The sequence below is a fragment of the Sander vitreus genome, chromosome 13 (genome assembly GCF_031162955.1).
Source record: "Sander vitreus isolate 19-12246 chromosome 13, sanVit1, whole genome shotgun sequence".
NCBI classification, from domain to species: domain Eukaryota; kingdom Metazoa; phylum Chordata; class Actinopteri; order Perciformes; family Percidae; genus Sander; species Sander vitreus.
The window spans coordinates 17,346,371-17,367,054 of record NC_135867.1 but is presented as its reverse complement, the minus strand read 5'-3'; the positions used below and the strand labels follow the sequence as shown (position 1 = coordinate 17,367,054).

The following is a 20,684-nucleotide window of genomic DNA, read 5'->3' as shown; positions in this document are numbered from 1 at the left end:
ATCCCCTCTGAACCAACCCTTTCCCCACAGGTCAGCTGCTGCAGTGGGACAAGTAAAGATTTCACAGTCCCAGCCTGCTGTAAACTGATGAATGGAAAAGGCTGTGAGGCTACAGAATGGTCTCAATGCAGAGGAGGGAACATATTTAATTTAACATTTAAGCTCACCTCAGCAGACAAATAAAGGGAAAATGTGAGGGAAAAAGACAAAGCAATATTTATAACCAGAAACATGGTCCAAAAGGTCCAAATGGAAACAGAGGACTTGCTGTGCTTCTTCAGCTCAAAATGCTGCTTGGTATGGTTACAAAACCCATTATTATAAGTTCAGTGTGAAGGTCAAAGACATTACTGTCCATCCAAAGATATTTGATCAGCCTTGAAAACCATTAAAACACAATAAAACAAAACAGTTTGGTTAATTAAGTGGATTAGTGAATGGTAATGATGTTCCTTAAATAGGCTATAACCATTTAGCAAATGGTTATAGCCTAAAAGTACTGACTTTTTAATGCAGTCTATAGCCTAGTCTACGCCTTGTGTTGTCCATCATGTTGATGCATGGACTAATAGCTGAAACAGTTCTCCCACAGGAAACATTTTAACATCCCATGAGCATATTCAGCATTTCCAGGAGCCAATCACATTTCGCCTTTAACAGAAATGCGCCATGCAGTCTAAGCGCACTGGTCTCAACTCTGGCTGGACAACTGTGGAGCTGCGACGCAAGTCCGAATGCGACACAACTCGCGCTTGGAGACTGTAGTCTGACTGGAACTATCTGCTGATCAGTTGCAGAGAAACTTTGGATACATGTTTTTTGAAATGTGCTTCCACTAAAGAGTAAAATAACTGGGATCGAAAAAAAATTTATGGGACAAGCCAAATCGCGAGAACTTGAATCGCTCCAGTTGCGTGCACGGTTCAGTTTAGCCAACTTTGTGCAGTTGCCCATCTGATCTGCCTCAGTTTGTGCGGGCGCAGCAGCAACAGAGGAGTAGGCTAGATGTGGCAGGAGACTGGTAACTGAGCTGCAGCGAGCCGGGTGCGAGTTTCCCCTGTCCTTACCTCTCCAATGTCCCCGGACAGGATGATGCTCATTGGACTTCTGCTCAATGTCTTCTCTCATGGTAAGCAATATTTCTAATTTCTAACAGCTGTTTTCTCTGTTTTAGATGTAGAATATATCAGCCACCTTTGAGATTGTATCATTCATTTACTGTAATCTGTTTAATCTGATAGAATAGGGCAGAGTGTGTATTCCTTTTTACAGGATGTCTTGTCTTCCAGTACCCAGAACTTGAACAATAATGCACGCATGTATTCCAGTTTTTTTCCCAATGCAAATTTCTGATGAATATAGCAACAATTACAGATTGCAACGAAGCCTCCATCCCAGAATCCACACGAGGACACTGTATGTTAGTTTATATTGCCGATGACGATGTCCCGGTGTTATTTTGACTCCCCAGACTCTGATAATAACTTAATCATAAAGCAATAGCTTTTTGTAAATGTGTTACCATTTTTGTAAATATGTGCACATAGTTTAGCTCATGTAGGCTATGTGATCTGATAGAGGATAACTGGCTCATTATTTAAAAAGGAAAAAGAGATAGAAAGAGTATAGAAAGACTGCGTGTTTAAGCACAAGACAGATTTATTATTACAGGTTTGAGTGAAACTTTTGAGATGACCCTCAAAAGAGGTCCATAAAAATCAGGGTCCCATTCAGCAGCAGCCTTAGATTTTTTCATCTGGTTGGCTATCAGGTCTGTTATTTCTGCCTTGGACTCGTTCCAAAAAAAAAAAGCTGTTCATCTTCTCAAATATTGATTATACTGTCTCAGATCATGGAAGTATCACACATGAATTGTTAAACTAAATTATGTTCTGAAAGCATTTGGGCTACCACATCTGTAAATCTTTAACATTTTCATTTTACATACGTTGTGCAATAGACATTAATAGGATGAAGGGTTACATGTGAAAGCAAAAAATCATAACTTCATGGCAGCAACATAATGGACCAGTAGTGCCACTGACTTACAAGTCTTTGTCTTTGCTGGTGATCAAATCTGTTGTGATCAGACACACACACACACACACACACACACACACACACACACACACACACACACACACACACACACACACACAGGCTTCTACAAAATGAGTTATAATCATTAAAGTCAATAATTTGACTGTGGCTGGAAAAGAAATCTCCCATGAATACAAAGCTTGTTGATGTGTTGTTATTGATATTGATTTATGCCATTTTTGATCATAAGTGTTCTTCAGTGCTCAAGCAGAATCAGAAATTCATTTTCTTTAATTGAATGTAGTTGTCTACAGGGCATCGTGAGCCATTGTTAACAAAGACTGTATGAAATATGAAACATAGCTCCCCCCTGTGCTCTTCACTGCAGAAATACAATGCAAATACAGTAATTGTTAGGATTATTGGCGCAGGCTTCACTGCATCCAGGAAAATTCAGATAATGTCAGGTGAGGCTCGCCATTAGAGATTAGTATCATAAAATGATGAATGCTTTCTTGTGAATGTCACACCTCAAAGGCACCCAGTTTATCATCCAGTGTGTCAAACCCACCTGCCAGGCACTTAGTTGGTATCACACCAAGAGAAGTAGTTATTTTCAAGCGCTACTTCATCAAGATGAGTCATTACAGATGCAAATTACACACACTGCCATGATGTGGAATTCTACCATTATACCTGATTGCAACATAAATTATTGGATTTAAATTTTGTTAATTGACATTATTATAGAAAGGTGAAATCAGTGCAGAACCCCCTTGACTTTTTGGACAAACTTGATGAAGAGCTGGAAGTTTTGGTCAGTCTTATGGACTTCCCCTGTCTAGGTCTATAGGTATTGTACAAATAGTTCCTCTGAACTGTATTACATTTCATACAATGTTATTTTTGCCTTGTAATGTACTGTCTCTGGCCTTGTGCAACTCTGTGACCTAAACAATGGCAGTGGGAACTTTAGAGGTAGAAAACAGCCTCCCCAAATTGTCTGTCACCACTGATGCCCCACAGAGCTCAGGGCTAACCAATGCTATCATAAATGTGTCTGCACAAGATTGAAACATCCAAAATGAAAGAAGAGAACAGGTGCAAACCTGTTTTGTTCACTCCCCTATGAACAAAAACAGAGCCCCACATCTTCTTCATGACATCATACTTTGCAACTAAATCGTGTGTTAAAAACACATTTTATAATTTATAAACTGTTGTATCCCTTGTTATGTGTCACTGATTTGACCTAATACTCAAATGACATATCACTTGTTCTCTACCGGTTATGTTTATTGTTTGCATGCATTGTTGCATTCATCCGTGTCTTTTCCCAAATGAATAACAGTGGAATGGCTAGACATCTCACAAATAATGCATGAGATCACTTTGAATGTGGCCATGCGGTAGCCTACCTTCATCAGATAAATCAATGGAAAGCCGGCTATTGTTGAATGACATTAAACCCGACATTGACCCTTTGCTGCAAGGCCTCTATGGATTATTGTAAATCCCAGTACAGACGGCAACTGGTGATTGAGTGCTGCTATTTCGGTTCTTCATTTAGTGGACATGATTGAGCCGTAACACAGTTGTCATACATTTATTTGAGCTCATTTTCCTGCTGTGTTAAGTTACACAGGTCTGAGGTGGACTAATATCCACATGCTCGAGCTGTTTCTGTTCAGGGTTTGACTATTTGATGTACACACTGTGTTGGGGGTTGAGCGCCCTCATACACACAGGTTTATCCAATCCTTGGCTATTTCATCTTTCTTACTGTGCCATAGTCTTTTTTTCTCTCTTTCTGCTGAGGCATTGTCTTTATGCACTCTGTGCCTGTAATTCAGTTTTGTTTAGGATGGCTGCACACAAAGATTAAATTGGCAACATGCCCATTGGACATTACTTAAATACAAACATAAAATACACTTTCTGAATACGCATTTTTTTTCACATATTTGATGTTTTACTCTAAAGTCATAGTGCGTAGTTTCTGTTGCCCCCATGAGGAATTCTAATTAATGACAACAACACTGTCGGCGCGTCCACATGATACAAGCCTTACGTGATTGCGCACATGATGGACTCTTCAGAAGAGGTAATTATCTTCACTCGAGTTTCTGCACGGGAAAGTCACAGGACGACACCAGTTTCTGAACATAGCCATACTCAAAAATACAGAGAGAGTTTTGTGGAGCTGATAGTCTTAATTAGCTGTGTAGCAACTTATTTGGCAATGGCTTGAATGTAACGGACGTTTCTTAATATCAAAAAGTTATGCACTAAAGCTTTAAAGAAAATCAGTTTAATCAAAATTAAGAATAACTTTAACAGCAAAATATGGGTTTCTGAATGACACCTGATTTTTATTCAATTCACTGTCACACTGATGAATGTTAATTTGTACAATTTATGTGTCATTAAACAGCCCGCCCTCACCCAGAAAACGACCGTATGGGTCAATAATGCAAGCAGCTCATAATGACCCATAATTATGTTTCTTGTTAGGCTGCGACCTCTCGCAGCTGTACAAATTACAAAGTACAGTATAATAATGCCAAAGGAGGCAGGTTGAGGTTGTGGATGTGTCATAAAAACACAGGACTTTCACTCAGGAGACCGGAGTTCATCTCCAACCAACCAAAAGTCAACTGTCATTTTGAAATTAACCAAAGTTTTGCGAATCTTAGTCCGTGATGCTGTGACGTCCGTGATGTCATGTTACATACTTCTTTTAGTAGTTTTACACGACTCATTTTAAGCCAATCCCTGATATTTTACTAATCCAAAGTATTTGTGTTGCTTGAACTTAACTAGTTCCATTTCACAATGTTTTCAACATGTTTAAAATTGCAACCTTAAATAGAACGGTCACATGCTTATGGTCACATGATTTAAGCGCCACTGTGCGGCAGTAAATAGAACAGCCGTATGTGTCGTTTTGGGAGTCTTTCGACTTATAATATCGTTTAGGTAAGAGGATGTGTTGGATTACGTGTAATACTTAATTTGTTGGTGTGTGTTCGGCAATTTGATTATCACTTATGCACATGCATGATGGCACCTGCAAAAACCTACAACCCGATGAAATCAATATGTGCGTCACTTGCCAAGAAATATTTGGCACATCATGAAGCAGAAGCCTGAAATATTCACACAGCTACACACACTGACTGGCTGATGCGGCACCTGATGCAAGTATGTATTTTACCTGGAGTACAGAGGAGAGCTGTTGCCTGCGTGATGTGGCTGCACAATCCAGCAGCGCAGCTCATTAAGCGAGGCCTCATCCGTGCCCTGGATACACTGGGCAACAGTTGCTCCAGAACATGAAAAGATTATTCTTGTACGCACTAGATGAGTTGTCACTTTTGGATGCTTGGACCACATTCTACATGTTGGAAACACCTACACTGATGCCTGACAGGCATAATCAAGCCCTTTTATCATCTTTTTTTGCAGCTCTCATTGATCACAACCTGCTCTGCTTACAACCTGCGTGTTATTTGATCAGAATGATGATGGTAAAACTGTCTCTATCTCTACTGTGTTCAAAAATAATGACAATGGTCACACCTTGAGTAGCTTATTTCTCACTGCGAGTGAGAAACAAGTGTGCATCTTGTTGAAGGCTGCATAGAACTGCAATTAACTCCAGCGCTGGAGTTGTCTCTGCAGGGTGTGTGCATAAAAAACGATTAAAGCAAGTGAAACTATGCTGCAGTTGCCAACACTCCAGTCACACATTCTGTCTTGTTAGCTTACACAAATTGAGGAGCAAACAAAGGTATAATTTTCCTGTGAATGCAAAGCAGTTTTGGGCAATTTTGGGATCAGGGTTTGTTATTTTGTTACATCTACAACTTTTTGGAAACAGCTGGTGTTGGTGTGATGAAATGAAATTGCAGCTTTTTGTGAAGACATGGTTTTGAAATCAAGTTGTTCTTTGAAATGGACTTTGTACAGAAGATGCATTTCTACTGTGCTTGTTTGAGTGAGACTGTACAGTATGTATGCTCTTCACTTAGGCGTGACATGATATTCCTGCCAAGTCCTGTGAAGAAAGACGTGGGAGACACTAGGTGCAGCATCATGTAGGGATTGAGGAGGAAGAAAAGTTGCAAAAATTGAGATTAACAAGGGAAGAAGTTCAGTAAAAATATCTACGAGAAAAATATGGGCTCAGGGGTCATTACACCCAGAAAAATAGGAAACATTTAAGTGAAATATAAGTTTTTATGACAAGGGAGAGCGTATTAATTTGGTCAATTACAATGAGTAAAGGCAGAGTGAGTAGGATTGGTCCGCTGCGGTTTGTAAACACAACATTAAAAGTTGCCCCCCCTCCTGGCTCAATGACACTAGCCAGCGAGTTAAGCGGGTATAGTATTTGTGTCCAGACAGGAGAATTGACAGGAATTCAGCCTGGGCAAAACAGATTCCCGGGGGAGAAGAGCTAGAGGCAGAGCAAAGGGCAGAGAAACACCCAGAAATGTCCTGCACACAGCAAAGTGAAAAGACAAAATATAGACAGATACAGACACCACCACACTCTTCTAGTGGGTTATAAGTGATGATTGAGAAGGATTATTTTTGTATGAGTCTATACATAAATTAGTTTTTTTTTAGGAAATTCCTACTCATTGGGTCTCTATTATGGCATATTGTTTGACAGATGAGGTATTTGGAAGTTTTTTAATTACAATAAATCACTGCTGTGTAGGTTTTTTTGTTCACGTGAAAATTTACTACAATGCTGAACACTTCTGAAGAAAATGTCATCTACCCTGAAACAGCACATAAATAAGAGGAATAAGTTTGTTTTTATAAATGAAACAGAACTTATCCTGTTTTGTTTTTATTCAAAGTACTGCATGACTGAGGGTGCTCAGGGCAGTGCCTGTAATTTTCCTCAATGAGAATGTGTGCAAACTGTTAAGCATATTTTTGATGTTAATTTAAAGTTTAAAGCTATACTGCGTAGTTTCTGTCGCCATGAGGAATTCTAAGTAACAACACTGTCGGAGCATCCACATGATACCAGCCTTCGGTTATCAGACCCCTACCCATTCATCACGCAGTTGCTAACACGGAGGATTAAAAAACATGATGGACTCTTCAGAAGAGGTAATTATCTTGTAAGTGTTATGTCCTCTTTGTCTCCAAAGCTAAACACTGCTGTTGTCCTTTCTCAGCGGTGATGTAAAATGCATCACTCTTGCTTCTGTGCACGAATGTCACCGTATTGTATTGACTCAGTGCAGAGATTCTTGATAATCACTAATGGGACAAGATGGTGCAGAGTTTTTAATCAAACCTTACTGTGTAAAATGAAGGCTTTTAATTTTTGGAAAGAGATGGGGTCAGTCACTTTTTTGTCTTTATTATTTATTTATGTAATATGTTTAGACTTGGACCTAATCTAGCTACTACTTGCTGTTGCAAATGTTTACAAAGACACCCCTTTCATTTGCCATGTGCTCTGTCCAATTTATAATAAATATATGTATTATGAATGTAGTAGCGTAAATCCAAATTAAAATAGGCATTTTGGCAGGAAAACCATTGTTTTGACTCACAAACATGTGCTCTATTGTCCTGCATCTTACTCGCTCCCATTTATATGGTCCAATGCTTTCCAGTGTGGTCTCGCAAGGTCAATTAGCTTTCATATTACGACTCCATTAACTGCACAGTATTTTGGGGATATTCAAATATTTACATGCATTTACTTTACACCAACCAGGATATGCAAACGCTGTATCTCATGTTCATGGAGTCACATCCTTAAAATAGTCTGCTACTAATGAACCCAATAGGGTTCAACTGAGTTCAATGATTGTCATTCCATTTAGGGCTGCAACTAAGGATTTTTTTCATTCTATATAATGCTAGAAAATAATATATTGTAAAATGGCCATCACAATTTCCAAATACCAAGTTATCATCTTGAAACTGCTTGTTTTGTTTGACTAAAGTATTTACCTGAATTGAAAAGAGAGGCTGGAACAAGTAAAACTGAAGTTATAACATTCCACTTTAGACCACCTTTCTGTGTAACATTATTGTGCATGGAAACATACTAATTTATATGCAGTCTACTTTAGGAATCCTACTGGTTTGACTGCAGGTCAGATGAATGAGTGCAGGTAGTAACAACTGTTTCTCTAGTCTTGCTCTATCTTGTAGCCTTGCTGCCATTTCCTCCTCGAGCCTACGACTTCCTGCCAAGATTCCTTCTGTTACGATCCCTGTGAACACATTTCACATCAGAGTCACACTCTCCTACCACGGTCTCATCTCAAGTCAAATTACTGCTAAACAATCTGGATGCTCTGCTACCCATCTCACTCGTTTTAATACACTTACACTTGATACATTTTGCCAAACCAGTTCACTCCTCGTGAATGTCGGTGTGCGTGGTCTGTGGTTTTGTCATTTATGGCATTAACCTTCATCAGCTTTGCCTCACAAAGTCTATTAATTACCCCAGTGAGAAATTAATAGGGTGTATTATGGCTCACATATCACAGTAATTCATCTAGATTTTCTCTCCTTTTCTTTTTTCTTTAAAACACATCCATGCTCGGACCAACAATTCCCTTAACCCAGACTTTTCCTTTAGTCATTTCCTTCTCCACTGGCATAATGTGAGCACACTCCTTCTTTGTCGTCATGACATTAAATAATCATGACATTAAATAATGTTATTATTAAAATAATTATGACCTGAAAAATTAACAGAGCTTTTCTGTACTTCATAAAGGTTTTTGTTATCTGTGTGTGTGTGTGTGTGTGTGTGTGTGTGTGTGTGTGTGTGTGTGTGTGTGTGTGTGTGTGTGTGTGTGTGTGTGTGTGTGCTCTTAGAAACTAAAATTGCTGATAGTCTCTCTTTATCAATGGTAAGCCAGAGGGAGCAAACACTTAGAAGGAATAATGAATAAGCTATGCACTGCCCAAAGGAGATTACATGAAGCCTGTTTAAATTGCAGTTAAACATAGCAGAATTTAAAACTTTAGTATATTTATCAAGGTATCATTGAACATAGATAGGCAGGTAATCGTCACCTTTACATACTTTGGGGATCTGTGACTGTGAGTATGACTCATTGCCCTGTGTGTAGGGTTTTCTTCCCCACCTCTTCCCATGGAGTCACTGCAGTAGCTTTGGCAGGTTTCCTGCAGCGGCGATGAAGCGGAGCCTCTGTTTATGATATGTCTCATGCCAAAGGGAGACATGGACCTCATGTGGAGCCTGAGATTACGAAACATGCAGCAGCAGAATTGGATTGCAACCGCTGCCAGTCAGCAGGCGCTTAATTGAAGTATGTGACCAATCTAACACAATGCTGTGTGTGTGTGTGTGTGTGTGTGTGTGTGTGTGTGTGTGTGTGTGTGTGTGTGTGTGTGTGTGTGTGTGTGTGTGTGTGTGTGTGTGTGATGTATATGTTAATGTACCAAAGCATAAGTCCATGTGAGGTTAAAATAGGTACAGATATTTGTTAACAGGAAAGTTCAAACATTCCGCCATTCATTTCTAGTTGCACAACATATTCTTAAATGTCTTCTAGTCAATTCCTTTTGTGCAGTTAAAAAGTGACAGGATATAGCAAATTGGCAAGCTAAAGCTATTTATGCATATTGCCTACATAAGCTATTTTTCCTTTTCTAGAATCGCTGTGTATAAAGTGTAATTTGCGGGGACAATTACGTGTCACATTTGAGAAAATTAATTTCCTGAAATGCTTCATCAGAATGCATTTTTATTTTAGAGGGCTTACTTTATTTTCTCTTGTCTCTCTCAGGCTGCCTCTGGCCTTTCTGCATTGTGTTTCTCATGGTGCAACAATCAGTATTTGAAATAATTTGTAGTTTTTCACCTTCAGTCATTCTGTACAGAACACTGCCAATCAACACACTCTTAATGCTTAATCACTGTGGGCCAACATGGCTGTTATTCTATTGAATAATGTATTCGTATTAGAGTAAATGTGTTTTGTGATATGAAACGCATTTCTACTCAACAACACTTGTATAATGCAACGGGATGAATTCTTATATATTTATATATATATATATATATATATATATTTGTCTGAGGGAACTTCAGGAGGGAAACATCCTCATAGTGGACATTTGAGTTGAGTCCCTGACTAAATGTTATATCCAGATGTAGTCTCTGTCTGAAAGCAAAATTGGAAGCACTGTGCTGAATGAATGGGTTTTGTCTTTAGCATTACATGTGTAGACAGTTTCTGACATCGGTGAAAAGCTTGTTTCAAGTGAAGCAGCACCCAGTTGCAAAAGGTTTGGCCCCCAGCTGTTCATGTGTCCTTTTACAATAATAACAGCATTGCTTTTGTACAATACATCCACGTGGAACTGCTCTGACACTGATTTTCAACAGCATATCACAGGTTTTTAGATTGATAAATGCATGTTTACTACTTTCCATTCCATTTCCATTTCCGATTTATACCAGTTTCAGGATTAGTAAGAATTAACTCTACACTTGCTTGAGGAAGGTGAACATTATGCAGCTTTTATCAAGGCAATCACTGCAAGTGTTTTTTTTCTCGATTTAATGCAACTGTGATTAGCCCACTACCACAGCAACTAGTGGAGGAGTGGTGGTGGCATTTTTCGCAACTGAATGCTTCCATTTCCATGATGGGTGTCAAATGAAGTAGAAAAAAAGGTATCAAATGATGTACTGATACTGTTGGTATCGGTATCACCTTCAGGGTACTGATATTGGTACTGGTATCCTAATTCTTTAAACGATACCCAGCCCTAGAATTAGGACATTGCAGTTCAGGGAGCAGGATAAGGTGGGCAGGTTTGAAACTTGACAGGAAGGCACCATAGATTCATAAAATGTCTCTAAATGTATGATTCATGTGTTGAGCTCACTGATTTAGGAGCATTGTGGCGTGAGATAAGAAAGAAGAGGCTAACTCACAGTACCACAATGTGAGGTGACTGGCAGCTGGAGCATTTCCAGAAGCTTGGATGGACACAGCTTGCATCAGAACAAACATTGAGACTGAACTGTAAAGATATGGAGCATTAATAAAAAGGCAACGGTTTACTGTAAGACGTGTGTACATAAAGCATTAGGCGTCAACTAGGAGTCCCATCGTGAAGATGAAGAAACAATTATGAAATGATTATAACCATAGCATAACTCAATAGTGTTAAATTCAATTATCCAAGATACTCCTGTTTTTCTTTGTGGAACACTTAGGTTTCACCCATGTTGCTACTCTATTACACTTGTGTGCTTTCAATTTAATCCTCCTCGTTGGATATTAAAGTAACCTATAGTGCAGTGGAGGGTCTATGGAGTGCACTCACCTCGCTTGCACAATACAACAATGCACATATTGGTGGTAATGTTAGCGACCACTGACAATATCAACCTCTCCTCCAGGTACTGTGCCAGTATCTGCATCCTTAGACTGTCTGGTGGCAGAGCAGGGCTGCATCCAGGAGCAGTCCTGCATGGTGCTCTATAGACTGCTGGAGTACTGTGCGGCTGAGGAGGCTGTGTCACCCCTCGGCCCAGATGCCCGCTTGGAGTGCCTGGAGGCCCAAAACACCTTGCAGCATTACCGCCCCCTTCAAGTTTGCAAGTGTCAGCGTGGCTCTCGCAGAGAGGAACACTGCCTCAGGGTCTATTGGACTGTGAGATTTGCAGGTGGGTTTAAGCATTGGCATCTGTGTGTTTAAATTCTCAGCTCCATAATCCATGTGATAATACTCTTCACTGTTGTTTCAGCATATGATGAGTATGAAGTGTCTCCATATAAAGAACTGGAGTTAAATCTGGTGAGAAACATTGAGATGTCACGTATGGCCTCCATCATGGCAGGTACTGCTCTTTTCATAAATAATTAAAGGTTTGGCACCCAAATCGCTGTTTGTAATGATTTTTAATTCCTGATATACTGTTTTCTTCCTGACGACCTTCAGCTTCCTCTCTTTCTGTGGACGGACAAAACCAGTGTCTCAAGGCAGCGCAGGACTGTGGCCTGTATGAGAAATGTGGCTCCCTGCGGTCAGAATATGTTGTAGCCTGCACCAAGCGTGCAGCAGTCTCTGACAACAGCTGTAACCGCCAGAAATGCCACAAAGCCCTGCGGCGTTTCCTGGAGCGCGTGCCAGAGGAGTACAGCTTCGCTCTGCTCTTCTGTCCCTGCTCTGACACACTGTGTGGGGAGCGCCGGAGGAAAACCATCGTCCCGTCATGTTCCTATGAGGAGAATGGGAAAGGGGAGGAAAGAGTGGGCAAGCCCAACTGCCTCAGCCTTCAGAACTACTGCTCCAAAGACGAGCTATGTAGGTAAGATGGTTGTGTTGGTGTAATAATGCAGTACATTTTGTGCCCTTAATAAGGGTTTCAGCATGGAACCACACAGAAGAGAAGAAATGCAGATTTCACAATGCACCAAAGTATAAAGGAGCAGAAAAGGTACCACAAAGAATGACTCTAGTACACTGTCTGCAAAAAAGGCATAGCTTCACTATTAGGCAGTGTTTTGATGAGTGGGCCCCTGTTCTTTTTGTATCCCATGTAGGGATGCAACTATTATTTACATTCTTGATTAACCATCCGATTATTTTCTTAATGAATTGTTCTATACAAGATCATAAAATAGTGAAATATGCCCATCACCAAACAGCCAAACATGACGTTTGAAAATAGTTTTTATCTGTCAACTCCTGTCCTAACTCCAAAGATATTCAGTTACTGTAAAATAAGACAAGAACATTCCCACATATAAGAAACTGGTATCACCAAAATTATATATACATATATATATATATATATATATATATATATATATATATATATATATATATATATATATATATATATATATATTAGCTCTCCATGAACAACTTTTTTGGTTCTGTATTTTTTAATACCCCCCTAGCTATATAGTTTAGAGAATATTATAGATCCAAGGTGAAACTGACAGACAGACGTGACTCAGAGAAAAAGTTGCAATTACAACTCTGTCTGCTACTTCAGCACCACACATTGATTTTTTTTTTTTTAGACTACTAATATTTCAGAGCCATGTTCAGGGCCATAGATTCTAACTTGCACAGACCTCAGTCAGATAAAGGACAAATGAGCCAGTCAGACTTGTCTAAACAACCCCTCTGCCCCTACACTCTCTTTGCTACTAGGGGATGGGAAGGGGGGATGGCCGTTTAACAAGAGGTATGCATTTTGGTCATTTTGCTAACAAGGGGGATGGCATTGGGATGGCCTTCTGACGATGATAAAATCCAAGATGTCCTCAAAATAACAGACTCAGTGGAGGAGTCATGTATTAGTCTATGACTTACATCAATTCTGGCATTTACTTGGTTCTCAGCTCAAGAATCTCAGACTCAAAAAATAACACAATACATTTTTATTTTTTATTTATTTATCCTTTCCTCACTGGTGGTAGTGGAAAATAAGCAGGTGACATTTATTGTGGCCCAAAAGATCTAAAAACGAATTGGTTTGCAGACATAAAATAGAGATTGGGGGGAAGTTTGCTTTTAGTTGCCCAGAATTGTATGTCTACGCCCCTGCCCATCAGTATAATTATAACTGCTTTGGTGAGGCTAATTTTAGTCATTACTTTATGGGACTATCTTTCATTAATACCAGTCTAGTCTGTGTAAATGTTACAGAGGTTATTAATGATAAGAGAAAAAAATACTGAGAAGGTCATGTAAAATCCCTCTCTGTAGTATTAGATTTATAACAAGAAGAGAGAGGAGCATTAACTGCAGCTGACGTGTTTCTTGTGGAAAGCATGGAAAAGCAGAGAAACACTCATCACATTCATACAGCGTCTTCAGTTTTAGCTCAAGGTATACAGTATTATAGATCTGCTACAAATGACAAAATGTCTTAGACTGTGTGCATGTTTAAGACTGAACATCATCTAGTTGTAAAATCTATAGCTTGTAAACCTCTGAGATTAGCGGTCACTGTCAGCACATTGGACATTATCCTCACCCTGAATACCAATGGTTGCAAACAATGTGTGACTATAGGTGTACAATGCAATCGATCCTGAATCCCAAAATGAAATTTTCAAATTACTTTAAAATGCACACTCTGTTTCTCTGTGCTGACGGATAAAAACAGTTTAGTTTCTTTATGTGTGTGTGTGTGTGTGTGTGTGTGTGTGTGTGTGTGTGTGTGTGTGTGCGTGCGTGCGTGCGTGTGCGTGCGTGTGCGTGCGTGCGTGTGCGTGTGTGCGCACTTTTCAGATCTCGGTTCGCTGATTTCCAACACAACTGCCAGCCCTCCCCTCTGTCTGCCTCTGGCTGTATGCGAGACAGCAGAGCCATGTGTCTGAAGGCCTACGCTGGACTTATAGGTGAGAAGGAGGAAAAGAAATAGATAGATAGCTAGATGAGGCTGAAAGAAAAAGAGGGAATTATGTGAAAATAAGACATAGAGCTGCTCAAAGAACTTGTTATTGGAAAAAATCACTAGGTGGCTAACAGTGATATTTGACTGTAATAGACAAATTGATGTATTGACCATTTCTTAAATTCAGTAACCCCTGGACTCAGAGAGACTCACGTATGATGCTGAATGTGTAACGTTAAAAGCATCTCCGTTCTCTGTACTAATCAGACTTCATATCACGTGTCTCTGACTGTGATATGATAATGCTTGACCCTAAAGTTAGATAAATAACAGACTCTCACAGCTATCCTCAATCATTCGAGCATGCTTGATGTACGTGTGTTGCTGTGAGACCATCTGCAGAAGATCGCAAAAAAAGCTACAGAAGTGTTGCCTAAAAGTGTTTATTTAAACAAAAATTGCCATCACATTTGGATTTGTGTTGCATATCTATATATCTAATATTTTATTTTTTGCACTAAATAACTCTACAGAGGTTCATAAATGGTAAACTGCAAAAAGCTGCTGCATCACTTTCAAAAACTTGATTTAAAAATTGCATGTCTAGCAGCTCTACAAAAATGATCCAGGTAATATTATTTCCTTCTGTTTCCCAAACTGTATTTTTCAAAAAGTAATTTTGTGTACCTGCAATTATCAATACCTAGAGCTAGAAAACTGGTGACACTGGGTCCCCAGGGCACCAATATTGTTGTTAAACTGCATCTTACCTTCCATGGAGGTTTGTGCTGGAAATGAAATTCTTTTGCCTCAGGAAAATATTTCGTAAAAACTTTTTAAAGTTGCACCTGTAATATTATATATATCTGTAGACCTCTATAACTGTATGTCCTCTTTCTATACCAAGGCACCATCATGACTCCAAACTATGTGAGCAACAGCAGCACAGAAGTGTCCCAGTGGTGCGCATGTGACGGCAGTGGGAACGAATGGCAGGGCTGTCAGCGTATCCTGCACTTGTTCAGCAACAATATATGTCTGCGTAAGTAAAATGTCATTAGGTTACGGCATGCAGTGCAATATACTATATATGTCCATGGTGAGTCACAAAGACTTAAGTGATAATAATGAATGAGTTAAAGCTCTCGGAGTTTCCTGCATGAAATATGTGCAGCTTCCAGGATAGAAGCTACATGTGACCATGTGTTATTTGAGTGACAAATGTTTCCAAACTTAACTCATATACAATAACTGTCAGTTATTTCTGTGTCAAGATAATGACAGAGGAAACGTTACCTTTTAGCTATCAAATCTCAGTATAAACTAAATTGATCTTGAGATGCTGCTCATACTAAAGCATTTTATAATGTGCATTAATGCAGAATTTAGATGAGGTGGTTCGTAATTGATGACTGAAAGGCTGAACCATTGAACCGTAATGTTTTCTTATAAATTAGTAAATGGTGAGAGATTTTTCCTTGTGTCTGGTTGGCTGCCAAATGTGAATGCCATTTCCAAGTTATGTGGAGTCAATGAATCCTTTCTCCAAATGTGATAAACATAAAATGGCTTCTTGTTGAATTTTTGCCGAACCAGCAGCCCTGGAAAGCGATTCAAAATATCCTCCTCAGGAAGCATGGTTTAAGTATAACGTGCTTTTAAAAATTAAAAGTAACTCTTTTACTGTAAAATGTGCTCACAATAACACCAATTGATGTGCACTGTGTAACACTAAAAGACTAAGGGTCAGAGGACAGTCAGGTTGTTTTAATTGAAATTTCCCATACACAACCATAAAAGTGGCTGTAATGTGGTGAATGATTTTTTTTTTATCATCACAAACCCACCTAAATTACTCATTTTATTATCAGAATTTGACCCATTCAGACCAGTAACATTTGGAAAGTCTAGAAGAGTGATGATTACATTTTGTATACATTTATGTGTGTGGGGAGCCGATAGGAATTCAAAGGACTCAGATGCACTGACATGCTCTCAATCCGGTCCGGCTGGAGAAGGGCTATAGTGTGCATGCTCTATAGGCCTCAGAAATCCATGGAGGCTTTTCTTGGTGTATCCACCCAATGAGCAACTTTCATAGAAATTAATCTGGTGCCCTCTTTGAACTTGGTATCAGTTGTCCTCAATGCATCCATGGCTCATAATGACAATGCTAACATAAATGAAAGGTCAGAAGATCACCAAAGTTATTACAATTCATCCTGTGGTTGACATGGATGTATCCACCAAATCCATCTAATAGTTGTGGACATAAATAAGCCTCGACCAAAGTGGCGGACCGACCGACCGACCTACCAATAATGCCATCCCAAGAGCTATGCCACTATAATGTGGTTTAACCAACAAATTCAAATGTTTTTTGCCCGATTGTGCACAGTATTTACAGGGTTGGTGGCTTTAACTATGCTTTTAAAAGTCACTGATAATATTTTGGTGATGCTACAAGGATGAATAAAGATGTGAAGCTAATGAAGAAGGCCCCTGCTGATTGTGTTTCAGGCAATGCCATCAGCTCCATGGGAATCTCCGCACCTCCTCCTGTGGAAAACACTCCCGTGCCAGCTTCTCAGCCCTCCCCGCACATCTTCCAGGAGAGGGTCCACGTCAGTGTTAACACTCTCCCTGAATTCAACAGTGTAAGCACCCTCTACTTTTTCACTGTCTTACCATATGCTGGTGTTCAACACTTGCTACAAGCTGAATTAAAACAGTCGACTATATATCAGGTGGTAACACCAAAGTATCACCAGCAGTTGGGCCCAGCAGCTCCCTCCTTTACCTCTACCTCTCACTGTGGCTGAGGATTAGCCGTAGGTCTTTGCAGTATTAGACACAACCCTTACTGTTAATATTCATGTATGCACACTCATCTGCTCCATAGTCCCTATTTTCGCACAATTTTAATCCTCCTTATTCCTCCTATCATGTCCCACAATCCCGTAAAGCACTGACACTGGTGGGCTGCATATTACACATCCAGATATACAGTTTATGTAAAGATGATGCATTTGGGTTTCCTAATTTAGATGTAGCACTGAAGTTGTGATGATGCATTCTAATGCCAGTGACAAAGTGAATGTCTCCTGTAATAAAACAGTTTCCTATGACCTTAATAAGCTTAACATTTGATTTGAGAAAAACCTCAAACTCAATTGCCAATGAACACTTCAACATTTTAAAATAGATTCTGAAAAATGGATTGCTATGCTAAAGCAGTAACAGGAACAACACGTGCTCTCCTCTAGTTGTGATGGCAGTGCCAGTTGAATAAAGTTTGAAAAATAAAACTCCGGCTCAAATAAAAATCAGAATGAAGGTCTGTCTGTTTTCAGCTTGTACACCCTCACAGGATCCTCTCTGTCTGTGTTCAAGTGGAGGCTTCGCTGTATTGAGGGCTGTCTAGAAGCAGTTAGTGGGAAGAATATGTGGACTGTTAAACCCTTCAACAGTGAGACACCAGGGAAAGAAGGAAACACTATATAAATTTAAGTTTTGTAAAATAGTATATTTAATGTTGACATAGAAATTTGCTATTTTAAGTCATTTTAGACAAAACAGCTGAATTTTAAACTTGAAGAGTAACTTATTATCGGACTTAGTAGAAACCAATGTGTCACCGTCCTCTCCAGATTTACAGATTAAATTGTGTTGCACCTCTGACCACATCCAGCATCACTGATAGTTGTGGTTATGTATGATCACAAGTGCGCTTTGTTGTACCTGTTACCACACCCAACAGTAATGTCACAGTGTACTGACACACCCTGAGTACACTTCTACATCACTGTAGCAAGCTGAAAAACAAGATTTACAGGGGAGTTAATGATGGGTTTAGCCTACATGTACCTCTAATGGCGTTTTTCCACTACATGGTACCTGCTTGACTCAGCTCGGCTGATGATTTTTCATAATGGAAAACCAAAAAAGGCGAGTAGAGTCGAGCTGAGTCGAGCAGGTACCATGTAGTGGAAAAACGCCATAAGCAAGCTAACCTGCTAGCATGTTTTATGTCTTTTCCAAGTTGAGTTGGTGGAAGTCTTTTTCTGGACGGCAGACTCACACATTAAATAATTTGAGGGTAACTTAAACAATATAATTGTAATACAAAAATTGAAAGCAATTTATATTGAGGGGGGTCCTTAAATGTGATTTAAATCTCATTAACTAGAGGTTATTTTGGCATACTATGGGCACAATGTTATATTTTGGGTGTAATGTCAAGTTTTAGAGGGATTTTAGCTTGCTACAAGTGTGTAGACTGTTTCTCATGTTCATGATTTTTACATTTGAATTATTATATATATATTTGGACTACACCAAATCAGACGGCAATGGGCTAGTCCTGTTTGATGCACACTGGAAATGTCTTCATACTATGTTCTGTCAGCAGAAAACCTCAGACACTTATTTTGGTGGACAGATTAGCCAGTTTATCATCAAATAGACTAAAGTGTTGATCTAGATCTGGGGTTTCTGCCAATACATGGTTATTGTTTTCTTACCCATGAGGATTTTGGAGGATTTCAGGAAATCAGGCTTACTGTAAGACAGTAGCCTATATAATAAATGTAAGTAAATGTCAATGCTAGTGCTCGCTGCACTAGAAGAGTTTAATCAGCCCTTTTCTGACACAGTGTGAAAATGTAAAACTGTAACATATAGCTTTCTTTTGTCAGTTGAACCACAGTATTGTTCAAACTCCTAACATAATAGCTTTCTGGTTGTTTTGGTTGTATTTTCCTTTGCAGTTTTAAATTCTGCATTGATGTGGACCTTTCTCTTCCCTCCATGCTCCACCACTTGTGTTAATTGGAGGAATCACTCTTTCCCCTGCTTTTACAGATGGAGGACAGCGAGGAAGAGGAGCAGGCGGAGGAAGATAGCGAAGAATTCAACATCATCCCACCATATTCTGAGAAGGACATGAACACTGAATCGGGGGCTCGAGGAAGTAAACGCGGAGCAGCTAGCCGAGCAGTACCCGTGTTAACATTACTGCTGCTGCCTACGCTCATCCTGGACTGGGAGTGTTGGAGATACTGAAGCCTCCATCTTATTCTTTGCTCATATTTTACACTCGCTACCACTTTCAAATCTATCACAGCACTCAGAATGAGCCACAAAGGACATTTGCGTGAATTAAATGCCCAATTTCCTTCTTTTTTTTCATTTTTAAAACTTAAGACTTTATTTCATAATTCTTTTTCTCCTATCACTGTCTCCTCAAGAGTTAAAAGATATCATTAGTCCCGCAGTATCTGCCACGTCTTTGCTCTAGTCCTCTCCTATGAAATGCAGGGAACAACGTGAGCAGCTATATGAGTGCATGGGTGAATTTAGAAAATGCTGTCTGGGCAAATACTCTATCTTGAGCGTGCTTCAAACTCAAAGTACATCCCCTCTTTTAACAAGAAGCACATCGCCCAAGGCCACATCCACTATACACACCATAACCAGTCTACTCCACTGCAACCAGGCTGGAGCACGGCTTTTGATTTCTATTTCATGACTCATGTCACATCCGTTTCTCTGTTGGCCCCTTTGGCTTTTCCTCTCCCTGCTTCATATGGTTGAGTAAGATAATCCACTTTACAGCAAGCTAATAAGAAACTGCCCCACACTTAAACTGCTTTGTACCATTGAAGAAGGAAAAACTTTTAACAATTGTTTAAAAAAGTGATAAGACAAACCAAATGTGCGAGATCTTTTGCCTTCTTCTTACTTTGTGCGCCAAAAATCAGAGTGCAACAGTCGCTCTGCTCTGCTTCTTTTGTTAACACCCCACTTGGTATTATTCCTATCAGGGTGAGTGACTGAGAATTCAACCATAGGCAAAAGTAATGAGATCAAATTCTATTGTAGGAATGAAAAAAGCAACATGAGCAATTACCGCACAATTCAAATTGCTCAGCATGGAGAGAAAGTCTGGAGTAAGGCTCACAGGAGGAAATAACCAATTTACTGCTGTCATACCCTCTCACTTTTTTCTTATCCTCAGGAGGTGTGTTTTTAGTCCTCCATGCCCATCATTTGCTGTATATGTTGTGAGAGTGAGATACGGAGAAAGGGATGGACACAGGATGTTGTAAAGCCTGCTGGCTGCTCCGATCATTGAGCAGCACATTGAGCCATTCTCTCTGCCTGAAATAGCTTTTGCTGATGTCAATGATTTTTTTCTCTTATGGCTCATTTTCTTGTGAAATTACACAGCTGCAGGGGGGTAGGT

The 20,684-nt window shown here is 39.6% G+C and overlaps 1 protein-coding gene across 1 annotated transcript; it reads left to right on the top strand.

The window, feature by feature from the left end:
* Positions 1-669: 669 nt before the first annotated feature.
* LOC144528247 (GDNF family receptor alpha-4-like) lies at positions 670-19,892 on the top strand. Its single transcript, XM_078266736.1, has 9 exons — positions 670-761; positions 1,089-1,129; positions 11,480-11,746; positions 11,828-11,920; positions 12,022-12,391; positions 14,332-14,441; positions 15,345-15,479; positions 16,958-17,094; positions 19,301-19,892. Exons 1-9 carry the CDS (start codon positions 670-672, stop codon positions 19,499-19,501), a joined length of 1,446 nt encoding a protein of 481 aa, XP_078122862.1. The 3' UTR covers positions 19,502-19,892.
* The last annotated feature ends 792 nt before the right edge of the window (positions 19,893-20,684 follow it).

Coding starts and splice junctions, on each gene's coding strand:
- LOC144528247 (XM_078266736.1), top strand. CDS start 670: ATGCAGTCTAAGCGCACTGGTCTCAACTCTGGCTGGACAACTGTGGAG. Junction 12,392..14,331: donor TCCAAAGACGAGCTATGTAG/GTAAGATGGTTG, acceptor CGCACTTTTCAG/ATCTCGGTTCGCTGATTTCC. Junction 14,442..15,344: donor GGCCTACGCTGGACTTATAG/GTGAGAAGGAGG, acceptor TTCTATACCAAG/GCACCATCATGACTCCAAAC.